This window comes from Neopsephotus bourkii, unplaced genomic scaffold, assembly GCF_033783945.1.
Source record: "Neopsephotus bourkii isolate Nb327-2 ecotype Australia unplaced genomic scaffold, CSIRO-AGI_Nbou_v1 NB_923, whole genome shotgun sequence".
Taxonomy (NCBI): domain Eukaryota; kingdom Metazoa; phylum Chordata; class Aves; order Psittaciformes; family Psittacidae; genus Neopsephotus; species Neopsephotus bourkii.
Genome location: NW_026901417.1, coordinates 2,775,843 through 2,793,178, shown reverse-complemented (window position 1 = coordinate 2,793,178; position 17,336 = coordinate 2,775,843). Strand labels below are relative to the sequence as shown.

At 41.9% G+C, this 17,336-nt stretch overlaps 1 protein-coding gene across 1 annotated transcript in view; it reads right to left on the bottom strand.

The window, feature by feature from the left end:
• The window catches only part of VGLL4 (vestigial like family member 4), a 75,915-nt gene extending 58,948 nt beyond the window's left edge, over nucleotides 1–16,967 (bottom strand). The window contains exons 1-2 of the mRNA XM_061357867.1: nucleotides 16,883–16,967; nucleotides 9,908–9,984 (exon numbers count right to left, since the gene is read on the bottom strand). Coding sequence (XP_061213851.1) covers nucleotides 9,908–9,971 — 64 coding nt within the window. The 5' untranslated portion in view covers nucleotides 9,972–9,984; nucleotides 16,883–16,967. The remainder of the gene's footprint in view (nucleotides 1–9,907; nucleotides 9,985–16,882) is intronic.
• Nucleotides 16,968–17,336: the final 369 nt, after the last annotated feature.

Sequence of the window (17,336 nt, the reverse complement as noted above, 5' to 3'; positions counted from 1 at the left end):
CCTGTTGAATCAGTTCAAATGGCTGTATACTGATGCAGCCACAACTGATTGTTAGCCACAGGAGTAGACTCTGAACTGACACAACTTTGTCATCATCAGGGTCTGCACCAGCTCCACGAAGTTTGGGTTTGTACTAGCTTCCAAGTAAAACCGATATAACATTCAGTATACTGCCTAAAACTGAGAACTGGGAGGAAGTATGACACCAGTATCTGACTGCTTGAATAAATAAATTCTGATTTAAATATTAAATCAAACAGGATTCTGTTGCAGTTTAGGAGACTCTCACTTTCCTCAGTGTGCATAGTTGGAAGGAGTCAGGAAAAAACCAACACCTCTGGCAGCAGGGCTAACTTGGCCTCAAAGAATAAAAAGCAGAAAACTACTCGGTACCATTTTGGGGGGGCAAGCATCTCTGACCCCCTCTTGGGAAAGAGCCTAAACCAATCTTTGTGCAAGGCAGTGATTCCTGGCAGGGCAGGAGGCACAGCGCATTCACTGCTTTCCCCCAAAACATCTTTTCATGAAGAAACACACGGATCTGTCATGCAAACGGTGACTAACACTTGTTTGAAGTTTAGCCTAAAGCCTGCAGCCACTTGGCCAATTCTTGTTACAAGTATGATACTTTACAGGTTCTCTGCACAGTTGTAAGCTAAGTTAGGAATGAAGCTTGACACTGCAGTTACGTGTGCACTGTATGCACAGTGGGAAATAGCTTCAAGAACACTGATGATTCTTAAATACAGTGAGCTGCCAAAGCTGTTTGTAGTCTGGCCATCCATAAAGCAAGGAAATCGGAGTCCACCTCTCAAGTTCAGCAGAAACTGAACAGTCACCATGCTGCACTGTGTGAATTCTACTCCTCACATTTGTCTAACACTGTACCAGTTAAGTTAGAGACTCTTGCAATGATTTAAATTGTAACAGACTCAGTACCTATTTCATAGTGACAAAACCAAACCCTACAATCTGAAAAACAAAGCTATCAGCTAAAATATGACTGCAGTAGACTAAGAAATAATACTGCAGCTCTTCAGAGGTCTTTTAAGTCATCAATGTCTTTCTTCCTACCCCCCTAACCTCCATCTTAATTCCCCTAGAGAATTCCCTATGCTTTTCCAGTTTTCTACTCATACAGCTACTTCAGACTGACCTGGATATTATACCTTATAAATATGTATACAGCTAAATTCTCATGAAGTATAGGCTACAACAAACACCACTGCAAAGAAATTGTGCTACATGTGCCAAGGATGTTCTAACACAGGGCGGCCTCATCGTTCCTTCACCCCACTTTACTACATTTCTCACCACATCTTTCATTCCCTGTTAGCAATATACCTTCAAAACACCGACCACCAAACTTACTATGTGTTGGTTAAAGCTGATGACACAAGACCTCTATCTCATTGTTCTAGGAACACCTTCTCAACAGAAACCAAGCATCTTCAAATTATTTCCCACTATTTCAGCTAAATGCAAACGAAACATAAAAAAAGGCATTAAATATTTTACCTCTTTTACTACACTGATACCATTAATTTCACTTCAAATTCTTGACATTAATCTCAGTTACTTCACAAATGACACTACATGGATTTCCTTAGGGCCATAGAAACACCAACAGCATAAGGACACTAATCTACATTGAACACTGAATTACATAGTTAGCCCATGTAACTTCATTCCAACAATAAACTGTACCTTCATTTTCAGCCTGTGATCTACTACCTGCACACACAAAGAACAGAAAAATATCCACACAGCACTGCCTCCACAATGGCAGGTAGAAAGGAAACGAAGAGAAAGACCTCAGAGAACGTGGAGGGCTATTTCTGGGGAAGGATCTCATATGCTTATCACAAATACCAGAGCTTATTTTCACGTTCTGCAGGGCACAAAGCAATTGCTGAAGGGATTATGAATGAATGCAGCTCTCACAGATGCACACCTCATGTGAGGACTCACGTAAAGAATACTGACATGCGTGTGACCTCCAACACGCACAGCGCCCACAGCCACCTGGCCATAGGGTTAGCAACAGCTCAGCTGGGTCCACTTGAGATCCTGGCACATCCTTCTGGTGATGAGGGACACCCGTAAGCACGTATCTCCCCAGTCCCTCCCAGGATTAAACCTGTTATACACCATTGACCAATATGCACTCGTTTGTCTGGATTTGCAGCAATTCCACCTCAGAAACAGCTGGAGTTGCCCCTGAGCGTGAGCATACGATCGTTACTGTTTTCACGACCCCAGGCTGAACGCACAGGCGTATTTCACTGTCACACTTGTACACAGACAAATAGGAATCCTCTAAAAGCTGTTCCTGCGTTACAGTAAACAAGAAATCCTTCTTGCTCTATGTAATCTTGTCTTTCTTTTATGCATACAGGTATGCGCTTTCCTTCATATGTTTGCATTTAAGCATTGGCTTAAGAAAGTGAAATAAAGCACACCTCAAGCCAAAATACTACTCTCAGTAACATAGCTCCAGAATACATTTTAAAGTACCTTCTCAAAACCGATACATAACTGATCTAAGAATAAAGATGAAACCAAGAAATCATTACAAAGCAGGGATTAGCATACACTCTTTGTGAACCTTCCATATCTGCCACATCTTTTCATTAAATAATGGTTAATTAAAAGACAAGGTCTTTAGAAAAGAAAAAATCAACTCTGAAATCTTACCAGTAGAACTGGAAAATATGTTCTATTAAAACAGCTAAGCAAGACTAAGATACAAAAAGTGGAAAGAGGGATAGATGGAACTGGCTCTAAAGAAAGGCAATAAAGGCCAGAGATTTATAGCAATAAAGCTGCAACTATAACACACAGATGTTTTCACATGAACCAAACAGACAGCATGGGCAAGACCCAGCAAATAAAAGCCGTTTACAGTTAAAGTTTCAGTTAAAGTAAGCCTAGTGCATGTACTAAAATTATTCTGTTTAGAAGAACAGAAAAGGCTATTCCTGTCCAACTACTGTTTATAATTTCTCTCTTTTACAAAGCAACAAATATATATCTAAAGCAAACTTAATTCCAGTGTTTTGAAAGTATTATAACCTCATACAATACTGTTGTAGTGGATGGACAGAAATACTCTTGTAATGCTGTGTAGTGTTTTCAGAACCTTTCAATGAATATGTCATTAAGCTTAAAATCAGAACAGAAGGGGAAAAAGTCAGAAGAGAGCAATAAATCACTCTTCACTGTTCTATTTGCTAAATAAGAAGCATTTCTCCTTTTAAGCGTATGGATGACAGAAGTTTCTGTAGCGACATTGTTTATGGCTGCACAGCAGATCTGTAGCCAGAATTATGCTAACACAAGCAACTGATTTCTGGTTCAGCAGCAAAAGAGGGGGAAAAAAAACCACACAAAAGCAAGTAACTTCAACGTTTGCTTCCTGGGGAGAAACATGTTCTCTTCAGCCTGAAACAAAGCATTGCTGCTTTTCTTTCTTGCCTTTTGTTTTTTTTCTGAAGCAGAACAACAGGCATGAGTTAGTAAAACACAGTGTGATAATTGACTGTATCCTCCTTTTATTTTATACACCATTAATTAGGACACTCATCTTGGACTTGAAAACTCGTGTTCAGATCCCTCCTCCTCCAGGTCCAAATTTAAATGGCATACCAAAAGAATAGTCTGGGTTTCCCAGCAAAGGAAAATACCAAACATATGCTTAGTAACTGAGAACTTGCCTATTTCTGTTAACAACAGACCTGTAAATATTCCATGATCATTCCACTAAAGACTGTATAACTGAAAAAGGAGTAAAGATTGTTTAGGGCCACCTCGATTTCAACACTGCACTGCTGCTGAAACAGTTGACCACGTTAACAGTTTTAACATACTGTGCTACAGAGGCAAGAAGGAAGTTGTAAAGCGCATGGATAAAGTGCTGAAAGAAGTACCTACAAAAACAACTAGAGGAAAAGCAGATAAGCAGTAGTAAGTATATCAAAACATTCAGAAATAATTCAGATTTAACTCCTTTCCTATTACTAGTCCTTCCCCATACAAACACTAGTTTTTCCATGCACGACACTGACATTGCCAGGCTTGTCCTGATTCTCCGTGCTCTTACAGATGTGGAAAGAACACCCTGGGAAGGCACCCTGCGGTCCTCCTAATTAATGAACTGATTTTTTTATAATGAAATAAGCCAAAGAAGATTTACCACATAAAGAATGGTCAGATTTTCACATGCAGTACATTCTGCCTATCTGTAAAAACCAGTTCATTTATGGAGTTTCAGTCACTACCGGAAAACTTCACAGACGAAGCCTCACGACTGAATAATTTCCCTGCATCGTTTCAAAATTCAGGATATAACAAATACCTATTTTTGCAAAGTAGTCAAGTTGAGCACAAAGCACCAAGCATAGCATTTTGGAGACTCCAACCATTAAGAAGCATGTGCACTGTGAAGTTCCATGTGGTAGCATATGTGCTATCATGCCTAACAGTATGGTATTCGGTCAGCTGCAATTTTCAGAGCAATGCTTGGTATCTGATGACAAATTCCATTCTGGGAAGAAGACTCTTCCCCCTCCATTTGCCAAACAGCATTTATAGAGTGGTTCTGTAAGCATCATTTCCTTGGAGGTAATGCCACCAATCACTGCAAGCATTTGAGCACCAGTTAGCTAAGAAGGATTCAGAAAGAAAAGCCACATTGTGTGGCTGACATTGCTCAGGAGCTCTGAGTAGCCTGTTTCCTGAGCTAGCACAGCTTGGGTAGAAACATCTGGTATGCTGAAGGATGTTACAACATGTTTACAAACTGTAGGCAGCTGAACCTCTTGCAAATTTGGGGGTTTAAAATGTTTAGACGCTTTTGTTCCTGAAGGCATTACCATCCCTCCACTGCTCATGCTAATGGTGCTCTACTGCCACTAAAATACATCTAGGCGCCAAGCAGACAACTGCCCCATTTTCCAGCCTATTTAACAAGCTGAAAACATAACTCTACTCATTCTTTACTTCTTTGCCACAATAAGCTTTGAGAAAAAAATAAAGGGGGGGGCAAAGCTTTCTGGAGGTAAGAATAATTTATTTATTAAAAAACAACCCAACCCAACCAACCAGTTATCCTACTGAATACTCCTAGTTTCAAGAAAACCCTAAAATTGAGGTAAAGGTCCTAACACCATTTACAGGAAGCTTCCCTGTGAAATACTAAGTAATACAAAAGGCTAAAGAGTTTTGAAAGACAAAAAAGCAGAAGGTCAAGAATTCAGCCTTTCAGGTATTTTACTAAAAACCAGATTAACTGATATTTTAACCAGAGCAGATAGTAATATTTTCCAATCTGTGTGGTTGATAAATTTAAAAGTAGAATACTACACATGTCATTACTCTCAGTTTTATTATTTAAAGCTTTTGGTATTCACACAGCAACAACAGATGCTTCAGGCTGCATCTCAGTGATTGAACCACATATGGTTTTCTATCACATTATTACTAAACTGAAACATCACACTTCCAGACTTTTCCCCCCTTTCAAGAAAAAGTACATAATTATTTATGCCAGATATTCCACTCCAAAACTAACAGGACTCCGCCTCTTCCCTCCCACTGATCAAAAACTATGTAAATGACTGACAAATCTACTTTCAACACCTCTCATAGCTGTTGAGGGATTACAAATGTAGATTTTTGCTGATACTGTTGATTAGAAATTCTTTTTTCCTCCAGAAAACTGACGGGTTTTGTTTGCTAGACACCAGCGATAGGCTCTGACCACAAGCACAGTTGCTAATTCATAAAAGCTATTCAATTACTTAACTGCACATTGATTTCTGCAATTAAAGAATTCAGTTTATTAAACTGAGTTGCAGAACAGCAGATTCAAACCATACTCCTAATTTTCAAGGCCTAAGTATTTGTGTGTATCAAATCCCTGTGCCTTTTCTGAACCAACAGACACATTCATCCAATCACTAACCTGGTAGAAAAAAAAAACCAATCAGTATTCTGATTTGCCATAGAAGAAGATACAAACATCACATGGCAAGTCCACTCATTTCCATGTGGGGAAGTAATGACAAAGCACTTCTTATCCTCCACTCAGCACAGTAAGGGAAAAGTCTCCTGAAGAAGAGTCAAGCTCTAAATGAAAAGTTGCACTGGGCTGGTTGGTAAGAGACATCCAAGAGTTGACAAACCCTGATGAAGAATCCCCAGACTTTGAAAGCACTGAAGAACAGCATTCAATCAAAATACTGTTACTACAAATGTGTTATTCCTCCCAGTTGTACCCCGGATGGGGTGAACTTGTGAGTAGAAAATGAACAAGGACTGGGACATGATACTGCTCTTTCACTTCTGAAGCAGAAGCAGAGGGAAACACAAGAAACCCCCAACAGCTCAAATGAAACTGATGGTTGAGACTGTCTTTGTACTGACTGCATTCACACAGCAAGTTCTGTGCAATTCCTCACTTTCAGTCAAAACACTTTCAGTATCTTAAACGTTTTCAGAGCTGATATAAGTGTTCGCACAGTAGGATGGAAGCTATTTAAACTTCTGCAAACATTGATATTAAAACCTACCTTAAGCTCGCTGCCCATAATTTGCTATCAATTTACAAAACAAACAGTAGTGCCGGTGAAAAGTCCTGGTGGTGCTAGAAATATTTCAACATTAGTACAGATTGTTTTGTATTTAAAGACAATCAGGTTACAGAGTCATCATCCTCTCCAAGAGTGTTAAAAACTAATCAGCTGTTCTTAACACAGCCTTAAAGTGACATGCATTTAGGATCAGCTATCCAAAACATCTAATCATTGCATATTTATTAATTATGAGATGGTAGCCAGGACAGATTCATTCCCTCACTGAACTGACTGATATGAATGAAGAACAGTAAAAATTGATTTGTAGGGCTTGTCTACATAAGGATTTTATTACAAAGGGGATTAGGGCATGGGTTTTAAAGCACAATAATTCTTCTGTACTAGAAATATCAACTGTATGGTCTAGCTTAATTATTTGAAGTGGTCTTAACTAAACCACATAAAAGAAACTGCTGCCAAATAATAACAGTGTTCACAGGCAAAAAGTGTGGAATAGCAACTGCAGGCTTCCATTCACAAAGGATGACGCATGCAACTGATAGTACGTGTGTAAGAAGCATGGCTTGATCAAAGATCACCTTTTTAAGTCCTGTATCAGTTTTTCAAAACAAATCAAGACTCAACAGGTATGGATTTGGTACAATGCATTTGAATGCAAAACTATTACCTAGGACTTTATTGTGCCATTTACTAGCTGTTTCCAAACCTTTCATTTCCTCGTGGAAGTACATTTTCTTCCGTTTGCCAAAAGCAGGCTTTTCACTATATTACCCCAAGAGAGTGAGAAACATGTTTCTCTCATTCATTCCCATGTTCTTAAACTGGAGTTGTATACTGGAGGGAAGTGTAAGTTAAGTGTTACTATAAAATCAGCACAGACTGCGTACACAGTGCTATGAACTCCAAGTGCAACTCCTTGTTAACCATTTTCCTTCACTGTTTTCTCAATAACAAGATCATGCTTTTAAAACACTTGATAAGATAACCAGTTCCAAACTGGAACCAACCAACTGGAAGACCAGTTCCAAAACCCCTTATTTTCATGTGAGAGAAATACAGAATTGTAATTCTCCTTCATGTTTAAACATTTGCTGTTCAATGCAATTATGGGAAGTAAAACTGTACTTTCAGTAATTCTTTCTTTACTTAAACACTACTATGTTTATACTGTGGTTTTACTTACAGATAAAATAGTTGCACATTACCTAGTCTGGCAGTGAACAGCTGCTCCTAAACAGCACAGACTTCTTCAATCCTTTCCCCTTACTTGACAAGTACGCAATTAGTGACAAGCCTTTAAGATGACTGGCTAATAATTACACCACTATATGCTTCCCTTCCACTAAAATGAAGGCCAAGCTTGGACAGTAAGTAAGCAATGAACTCCATTAGAAAGTATCTTTATCTTCTCCCATCAGGGGACACAGAAGCACAGACAGGACCACAGAATTCCAGAAGCAGCAAGCCAGGCACCTTACTGGAGAGCTCAAGAATAATTGCTAAATTCAAGATGAAGAGTAACTTCCAATTATTGGTACCCACTCTGTAACACAGAGTGAGGTCTGGCTGGCACTGTTTCCACAAAACCTGACACAAAAGAAGTGTAAGTTCAGTGACCAGGCTCATTTCTTCCTCTTAGCAGGTTTTTGTACTCCAGCATTCTCGGTGTGCAATATGCACAACAAAAGGACAAACTCAGAAGACAGCATCAGTTAGAAGCTGCAGAGTGGCATAAATCTAATTAAGTCTAAGTGGTAAGACTAAAGGAACATAAATTAGAACCAGATACAGATCAGCTTCCTCACATGCAAGTTGCACTGACTCAGACTTCCTCAGGATTCTCTAAATCCAGCCCAACATTCCTACCCTGTGGAATTCAAACTAGAGTCTTAGGCAAGTTAACCAGAAAGAATGTATCTTAGCTAAGAAAATGGAGACTACATATTCAAAATGCAGTAAGAAAATGTATTGAAAAGAAAGTAAGTTAAACTTTTGCCTTTTCTACAAATATATGTTAGCTTATAGGAGAAATCCTCCAGGCCAGAGAAGTTCCTCAAGGACTTTGCCTGTTGTTCATTTTACTAGTAACAGTAAGTAACTAGCAGACAACCAAGTCATCCTATTACAGTGGGATCTGTAAAACTGGTACGCATCCCATAGTGAGGTGAACCTGAAAGACCACCAAACCCAATACCCATTATAAAGCAAAGAGCCATGAAATGAAACCTTCATCTTACAAACCTCTGGAAGAGTGCGCCACTATTACTTTGGTTATTTGAGCATACACACAAATTCTGGGACTTGCCCAAATGTACCATTTATGTTTACTTGGCAGTTATTTTAGAAGGTTCAATAGCAACAGCAGTAAATCAGTTTCTACTCAACATTTGAGGCAATTACTTTTCAAAAAATAAATACAGAATAAAGGAACAAAGACCAAAAGAAAAGCTGGATTTCTCTTAAAAGGTGATTTTAGGCATAGAAGCTACACAGAAAAGCAGTCTGAAATCCAAACTAGCATTTTTCTAGTCAGCATCTATACAACTTGATATCCAAGATACATACACTCCTTGAGTGCTTACGCTACTTGGACAAAAAAATGACCAAAGACGTTTATTACTAAACATGCAGAGAATAATCTGCTCTACAAAGCAGTACTGCAACTTGTCTGACCTGAAAACACTAACAGTAGTTAACCCATCTTAAAACACTTATTGTGAATGTTAAAAGCAGTGATTGGCATCATGAGTCTCTGTAGCTGGAGCTGACATAATTTGCTACGTTAAAATCCTGTACTCACCTTTTGCTGGCTGGGAAAGGAAAATTAAGTGCTCATTACTGATAATAGTCCACCTCTTAGTTTTTATGAGCTGAAAAGGAATCTTTGCCCACCCAGTTATGTGTGGGTGGAAACTTGTGCCCACCCAATTATGTGTTCTTAAACAAGAACAGGTCTACCAGACATTATTAAGGATCTTCTCAAAACCATCTCCAGTTCAACACCAGTTCCATTATAACTTTTTGTTCACTAACAAAGCAAATGCAACTGGGAAAAGAGAGCATTTTTATATGAGTCATTAAGTACATTTTCCAAACATAGGAACAATTCTCTCTTGTGTACTAATTTAACTGCCACGTATTGGTTTTGGACACGAGGAAGACAACCTCTGAAGGGCTTCTGAAGACATTTTTCTACATGTCTTGGATTCAGATGGCTGCGCAGATGGATGAACACAGCATCTAGGCTGATATACAGTATAAACATAAAGCATTTGGATTCAACAAAGCAGAGAACTAAATTTCAGACTTACGTTTCTCATCATCGGCATGTACTAGAGATGCTGCTCTCGACAAAACATCCAATGGAGTCTCCATTCCTCTCTGGATCCTGGAAAATTCAGAGCCAAAGTTTCAAAGAGTAAACTCACTGAGTCCTCACCACAAAACAACATCCTAGGTAACATCCCACTTGTTCATAGCACACACACACACCCCCCCCCCACCAGATTTTACAGAAGGAAGTAGTCATGAACAAGAGCACAACAGCAGAAATAATGGAAAATGCAGGTTTCTGCTGCTTTTTTTCATGTTATACTGCCACATGATTTGTTAAAACTAAGTCATTGCTGAAAACAAGGAACACTGGAATTAGCTTTCCCACCAACCACTCCTCCAAAACAAACCAGAAGACCAAATTCTCAAGTATTTGACTGAAGCTGGTGATCACTGCTTATTTGGTTGCAGAAGGGTTATGTGCTGTATGCTATAAGCAATTTTCCCTCCCACATGCTGGCCTTCCATGCCAGTAAATAGCTACTTGAGACAATAGCAAAAGATGCAACTCATCTGAAGTGAAGATGACAGCTGGCCTGACTGCCTACATGAGCATAAGGCTGCTTTAGATCCATAGTATTCAGTGGACTTGCACTCCATACTCTCCTAAGCCAAAGTAGAATCATCCAAAGCTTATAAGCCATTAAGACATTTTCTTACTCATGAACATACAAGGACGGTGTGTGTGTGTGTCTGTAATAACACAAACAGAAAACTAACTTGTATAATCACAATGACACCTCACAGCTTTTCCCTGTTTCTCTTCCTTTACAACACATAATTCCTGTAACATGAAAATGAGCCCCATTTCTGTGTTTTTGACTTTCAGCCTGGGAACAACGCTGATAACGCTAGCACTGCACCAGCTACTAAGGAGAAAAATGACTGCTACTGCTGAACCCAGGACAGACTGTTAAGAGTTTTGTTGGTTGTTTCCCCTGCAAAACTAGCATGCTGGTTTGACATAAGAACTGCTTACTGGAACTGACTTTACAGTATGAGCTTAAAAAGGTAGTGGCAACTACTAAATCTCAAACACATGTATATGGACATAACAACAAGCATATGTTTGGGAAGCAATTTCCTTGACTTAGCACTACAAATAATAAACCTCCCTATCCTCCCTCCTTCAGCCTAAATAATGTCAAAGACTTGAAAACTAATCAAAGAGTTTTTGAAACAGAAAGTATTTTGAAAGTATTTTTAAAATTTAAAACATCTCTTTTCAATAAAAAATCCAGTCTTGTTTGCCCAGAACTGTGCAAGTGGATGAGACATACTTAAAATAACTAAGCATAGCACTTGAGGATTAAAACATGCATGTCCCTCCCTGTCAGAATCAGCTTTTGCTCAAGAACAGTGTTTTAACCCAACTTACAAAATCAATTAACTCTCTCATTTAAAGACAGTACATATAGGCAAGAGGTTTTAGGAAAGAAGATCTTAGATTCTTATTTTACCAAGTCTGTCTTCATTAAACATTTCTTTAAACAATATTTGATGTTCCAAACCAAAGCAAAAACTTGGAAGAGAGCATTCACTAAAGAAGCCTTCAGCATCATTCCACTTTGATCCTTTCAGCCTTGATGATTGGTTTCTTTCCTGTTTTGTTTTTGTGGAGTCTAAAATAGCACCACTTTATTTCTCACCAGGCTGTCGATTACCAACCCTTTCACACAGATTCCTCTATCAAAGTGAAAATTCTGTTGGAAAAATGATTAGAGTATGTCTGATCAGATCAGACATATGATCAGATGATGCAGCTATGCCAAACCAAAGGCTAACTCATGATTTAGTAATAACCAGCTCTGTCCTACCTTTCAAAGACAGCAATATACAGCTTTTGGTCGACTCTTTACAAAAAACCTCTTGATAAATAACAATATGAAGGATAGTAATATGTCTCATTGGAAATAAATTGCTGCTTTAAGACTTCCAGAACTTTTCAAATAACAGGAGTAGCAGATGCCCAGTCCCTTTCCGAAACATGCTCCTAGTAAGAGAATCAGCTAGTGACAGAAGTCCACACTGAGAGAAGGGAACAGCAGCCAAGTCTTAATTCTGTTCAGGAAATTAGACACTTTAAAAACAACTTCACTAAAACTAGCCTTAACAGAGTTTTGTAGCTTTGCATATTGTTAAAGATCACATCATGAGAGAGCTGCAGAAGTACTTCCCTAACAGTTAAGGTCTTGTGAAGAATGCTGTGGTCATTCAAGAGCTTCCTTGAAGCCACACTGTTTGTCAAGAGATCTGCAAATTCCAGGGGGCCATACCATATGTACTGTGACTTTTAAACATGCTGAACGCATTTACAGTTATAAAAATCACCTTCAAGGAGCTATCAACTTCTGGATTATTTTTTCAAATAATATGAAATACCTTTCTCTCTAAATTCACAAGCCAGGGACAGCAGTTCCGGAAAGAAATGAAGGTTGCCTATGAGAATGAGAGAGAAGGAATCTTTTCTTAGTTTGCAGCCTAAAACCCTAATTCCATCGTGGCAAGGACAGCAACTGCTACAGCTACGCCATGGCAGCCTTCAGAGAACAGCCCAGTCACCCTCAGAAGGCCTCATGCTTCAGAAATGAAATAGCTCAATTTCCAGGGTTCTGACAAAAAAACCCCAACATACTCGTGATGAAAGGCAGCTAATTCTCTGTGAGACACAGAAACCTGTCTGTACAGCAGAAACCAACAAAGATCTAAGCTGGATTTTGTTAGCATCCCTAAATGGGTAAAACCCCAGCTCTCCAGCCTACGTGCAAGTATATTGCTCTACACTCAAAAGGGAAAACAAGTGACTAGCAAAGAACACAAACTGAACCTCCTCTGGATAGCTCCAATTTAAATACTGTGGGAACAGTTTCATAAGTTTCTCCCCTGTTACAAAATCTTAACCGTTACAGACACAAACCAAAAGTACTTTTACAAGCATTCAAAACAGCGTTATCCACTGTAATTTCAAATATTAGTTTAATATCTTAATTCTTTTATTTATCAGCTACTGCTTCCACTCAACATCCCCCTAATCTGTCATCTCACCTACACTGCAGTGAAGAAACATTCTGAAAAGACGGCAAAGACTTGGAACGTCAAATCAGAGACACAACATCTGACAGACAACTAAGTTACTAAACACTGATGCGCTGCGGGTTTTTATGCAACACTTAAAGAACATAACACCCATGAGTGGAATGAAACAGCACATTACTCTCCCTCTCCTTTTCAGTCTTTTGCACATTCCATGCACATATGGAGTACTCTCAGCTCTGTGAATGCCAGGTAACATCGTTATTTTTTTTAAGACTATGGAGAAATGAAGTCTTTTAAAATGAACAGTTAAGTGACTTCATGGGTTGTACAGCACCTTCCAAGCAGCGGGGAAAGCATGTGGGCAAAAACCCTCAAGTTGCTTGTTTGAAGCTTCAGTAAACAAGCAGCAGAGAAACAGCACCAGAGACTAACTGCAGACTGAACAACGAGGCGTTTATTTAATCCCACAAAGTTAATATTCACAGTGGGGTATGTCAGGGAAGATTTCAAATAAAGAGAAGATCTTTCTATTTGATTAACAAAAGAAAGGGGGAATAGCAAAGAGACAGATAAGTTTTGACATAACCTCGAAGATTCTGTTTGCAGCAGCAATCTCTATGATGGAGATATGATGGGGTTTGTGTAACAGATGGTAACCAGTAACTGAAATAACACCTTAGATGACAGAAACAAGGAAAAAGTTGGGCAATGAGAACAAAAGACCTGTATGAAAGGCATGCTGTGCAGATAAGAAAAATCAGAAGAGTTTATATGTCATTTGGACATGAAGATCTAAAAAGAGGTCAAAGTCATAAAGATACTTGGATTACAGGTCTGACTGACAGAATAGCAGCATGGCCTAGAGCCATAGCTAACACATTAATAAGAACCATCTGAAAGCAGACACTAGAAAGAGCTCTCTCAAGCTTGGCAAGTGTGAACTAGAGATAGACGTCTACATGATGCCAAGGAGAGAGAAAGGTTGAACCCTTCAATGATGTAGAGAAAAGTCTGGTACTTGAATTCATATGTCTGGTGAAATTGCAGAGATGAGCTTAGAGGGAGAAGTGGATTAATAACAGTCCATTATAACAACGAGAAAGTGAGAGAGGGCCAACAAGACACTCAAGAAACAATCAAGATTGAGGACTTCAGTGAAGTGTAGACAAACAGAAGTATTGGGAAAACAAGATTAACTGAAGATCAGTGTCAGATAGGTCAAAAGCAGCTCATATCCAGGAAGGTACGGGCATGGTACTTTCCTGTCCAGTTCTGAACCAGAAGCACCTAGAGAAAGAGTCTCCAGCTGACTGAAGTAGAAGAAAGCTAAACTGAAGAGGAAATCCAGACACAATTTATCAGCACAATCAATAAGTCTACAGAGTAAGGGAAGATAAAGCATAAGCTTGATGCAAACTAGGTCAACATCTTTCATTTTTTACGACAGGAGAGAGTAAAGAATATTTGGACTGTGAATAAGAGTAACAATAAGCATTTTGCATTCAATGTGTCCTCAATAGCCACAACACATTTAAATTCCTTCAACCATGCTTAAATTGGAGCTTCTCCCTGCAGGTGCATAAACCCTGTGGAGATACCTGTGTGAAACGTTAACGCTAAGTGTGACTAGCATGTAGCACAGATCATCCTTCTGCATTTAAACTCCCAATCTTCAGAGTGCATTCATGCTACTCCGCCAAGGAATCCTCAGAATACCCCTTCTGGTGAGGGTTTTTTGTAATGTATTTATTCAGTACTTTGGTGGTTGGGGTTGGTTGGTTTTTTTTTTCCCCATGCTCGTTTTGCATCTGGAAAATGTGTTTGAACAGGCAAGTCTTCAAGCAGAAACAGCTTCCCAATTTAACTTATCACACAGAAAATTAAAAGCTTAAAGCAAAGCTTTGGCGTTTTACCTTGTGTTTTTTGTTTGCTTGTTGCGTAAATCCTCCTTACCAAAGTAACATTCTAAAAAGAATGCTATTAGCAGTGGTATTCAAATTAGACGCTAACAAACATAAGAAATTAAAGGTGGAGAAGTCTAACCTGACCACATATCTACCGAGACTGCTCAGTCCATCCTGTTACACATTCTGCTGCAAACATATTATGAAACATCTAACCAAAGAAAACAGAGCTGAACTGACACTACCTCTTATTATAGAAAGCTCTCAAATGTAACCAAAAGCAATTTGCCTTCTCAGTGTCTCCATACTGTATTAGTTAACAAAGCTACACATACTTAAAAAAACACCTCCTTATGCTTTATAATGTGAACGTGCTTTTCAGTTAATACGCCCCAAAAGCCTTTGTCAGTGATTTTCTACGCTGGTTTAGCGACTGGGTGTATTTTATACTATCCCACTATTCAATGCACCCCTTCCAGCACCACTTCTCAGTGCTCAGCACTTAGCACTGGCCTAACCCCTACTCTATGGTGGGTGTTAAAGCTAGTCGGTAGCATTCATCTCATTGAGGTAAGGCAGGCTTAGGAACACAACACCCGTCAACCAAACGCCATCCCCATTCCCCACAGCGTGCCTGCAGGGTGCTGGTGATCCAGCAACTGTTTCAGCCCAGCAGTTCGCTCCCAAACCCAACGCACATGCACAGCACGGTCACACCCGAATTCCACCAGCAGTCTAACGGGCCAGAGCTGCTTTACTTGCGACTGAAAGCAGCTCCTGTAACTGCTCCCCAAAAGCCTCGCAGCCTGATCCTGAATATCAAGATTATAACCGGGGTATCAAACAGAGCTATAGGGCATTTATGGAAAACACCCTCCCGAGTCCGCAGACAGGAAAATACAAATAAAGGCCAAGAAGTTCGCAGAAGAGCCTGAAAGTAAAAAGTTTACGCACCATTAAGGCGGGAGAGGCAGACTGCTGCCGGATCTAAGCTTTACTAATAGCGCTGCAAGGAGAATTTCGCTCAGTTCTCACAACCTCCACTTGGTTCCTCCCCCAGAACCGCTCTTCTAACAACTCCCTACTGCACAGTTGGAGAGTACCCTGCAGGAGGAAGCCTGGAGATCCTGATCAACCAGTCTCCTCTGCGGTTTAACTCAAAAACCTCCATTAGTTCCGATAATGCCGAAGCACCAACAGGGTAAAGCGGTAAGTAGCTGTCTGCACGGTGTGGCAGGCGCCAGTGGGACGGTGGTTAAACGGCTCTCAGGACAGAGGTGCGCTGCTGCCATGTGCAGTCAGCTGGGCTCGGACAATTAATTACTACTGATTACAGCTGGGAGCTACAAAGCCAGCCTCCCCCAACAGAGCGGAGCCGCGCTGCTCCGGAGTACATTAAGCAGTCCCTACAGACGGACACACCAGGCGCGCACACCCCAGCAGTGCCTCGGGCTAGCTCTGGGGCGCTCCACCACAGGACCCGGTGCCACCGGCGAGTGTTCCGTGCGCACGGCGCAGGCCGAGGAGCGGGTTTAAGATGGCAGGCAGCCGCTGCCCGCAGGTAACCGCCGGCTGTTTCCCGGCAGCTCCCCCCGCCCCTCCCGCCGTTACCTGGGCAGCCCCGGACACCGCCGTCCCTCCCCCGGGGGCACCGGTCGGCAGCGGGGGACAGCTGCGAACCCCCGCGGCAGCGGGGCGGCCCGGGTGCTGCCGACAGCGCGGGCGGGCCTGAGGGGGCTCTCTGAGGTAACCCCACACTCCCCACCCACCGCGGCCCCCGGACCAGCGCGGTGCCCGGCCCAGAGGCAGCCCCGCAGTGCGGAGGACGGGACGGGGCTGCCCCGGCCATGAGATCGCCGCGTCCCGCCTGTCAGAGCCGGCGGGGCGATGCTCGTTCCCCTCAGCGGCCGGAGCAAGGGGACCCGCTCGGAGAGGGCGGCGGGGAACCTGTCCCCTTCACTCCCGTCTCCAACGTCCCACCGGCGGCGGGGCTCGGCTCCGCGGGTCACTCACCAGGGTGCTCCCGGCCGGACGGCGAGCAGCTGCGGCGGCGTGCCTAGAGCGGCCGGGCGGGCCGGGTCGGAGCGGGGCGCAGCACAGCGCTCTGGAGAGCTGGTTGTTTACTGCCGGGCCAGGGCCGGGGCCCCGGCGGCGAGGCGGAGCAGGCGCGGCGAGCCCCGGCGCCGCTCGCTGCACGGGCCCGGGGAGGAATCCCAGGAATGATGGAATTCTCCTCCTAGCAGGTGGGCAGAGCGCCGCGGCCCCATTGGCTGGGCCCGGCTATGAGGTCAGCATAATTAGGGTAATGAGCCGCTGACATCATAACCTCGCAGGTAGGGAGAGCGCGGCGCGGGCGGCGGGCAGGAAGCGGGACAGCGGCAGCCAGGCCCCGCCCGGGAGCCGGAGGAGGAGCAGCGGCAGGGCCCGCCCCTGCGGGGCTGGCGCGGCCCCGGGCAGTGGGCAGGGC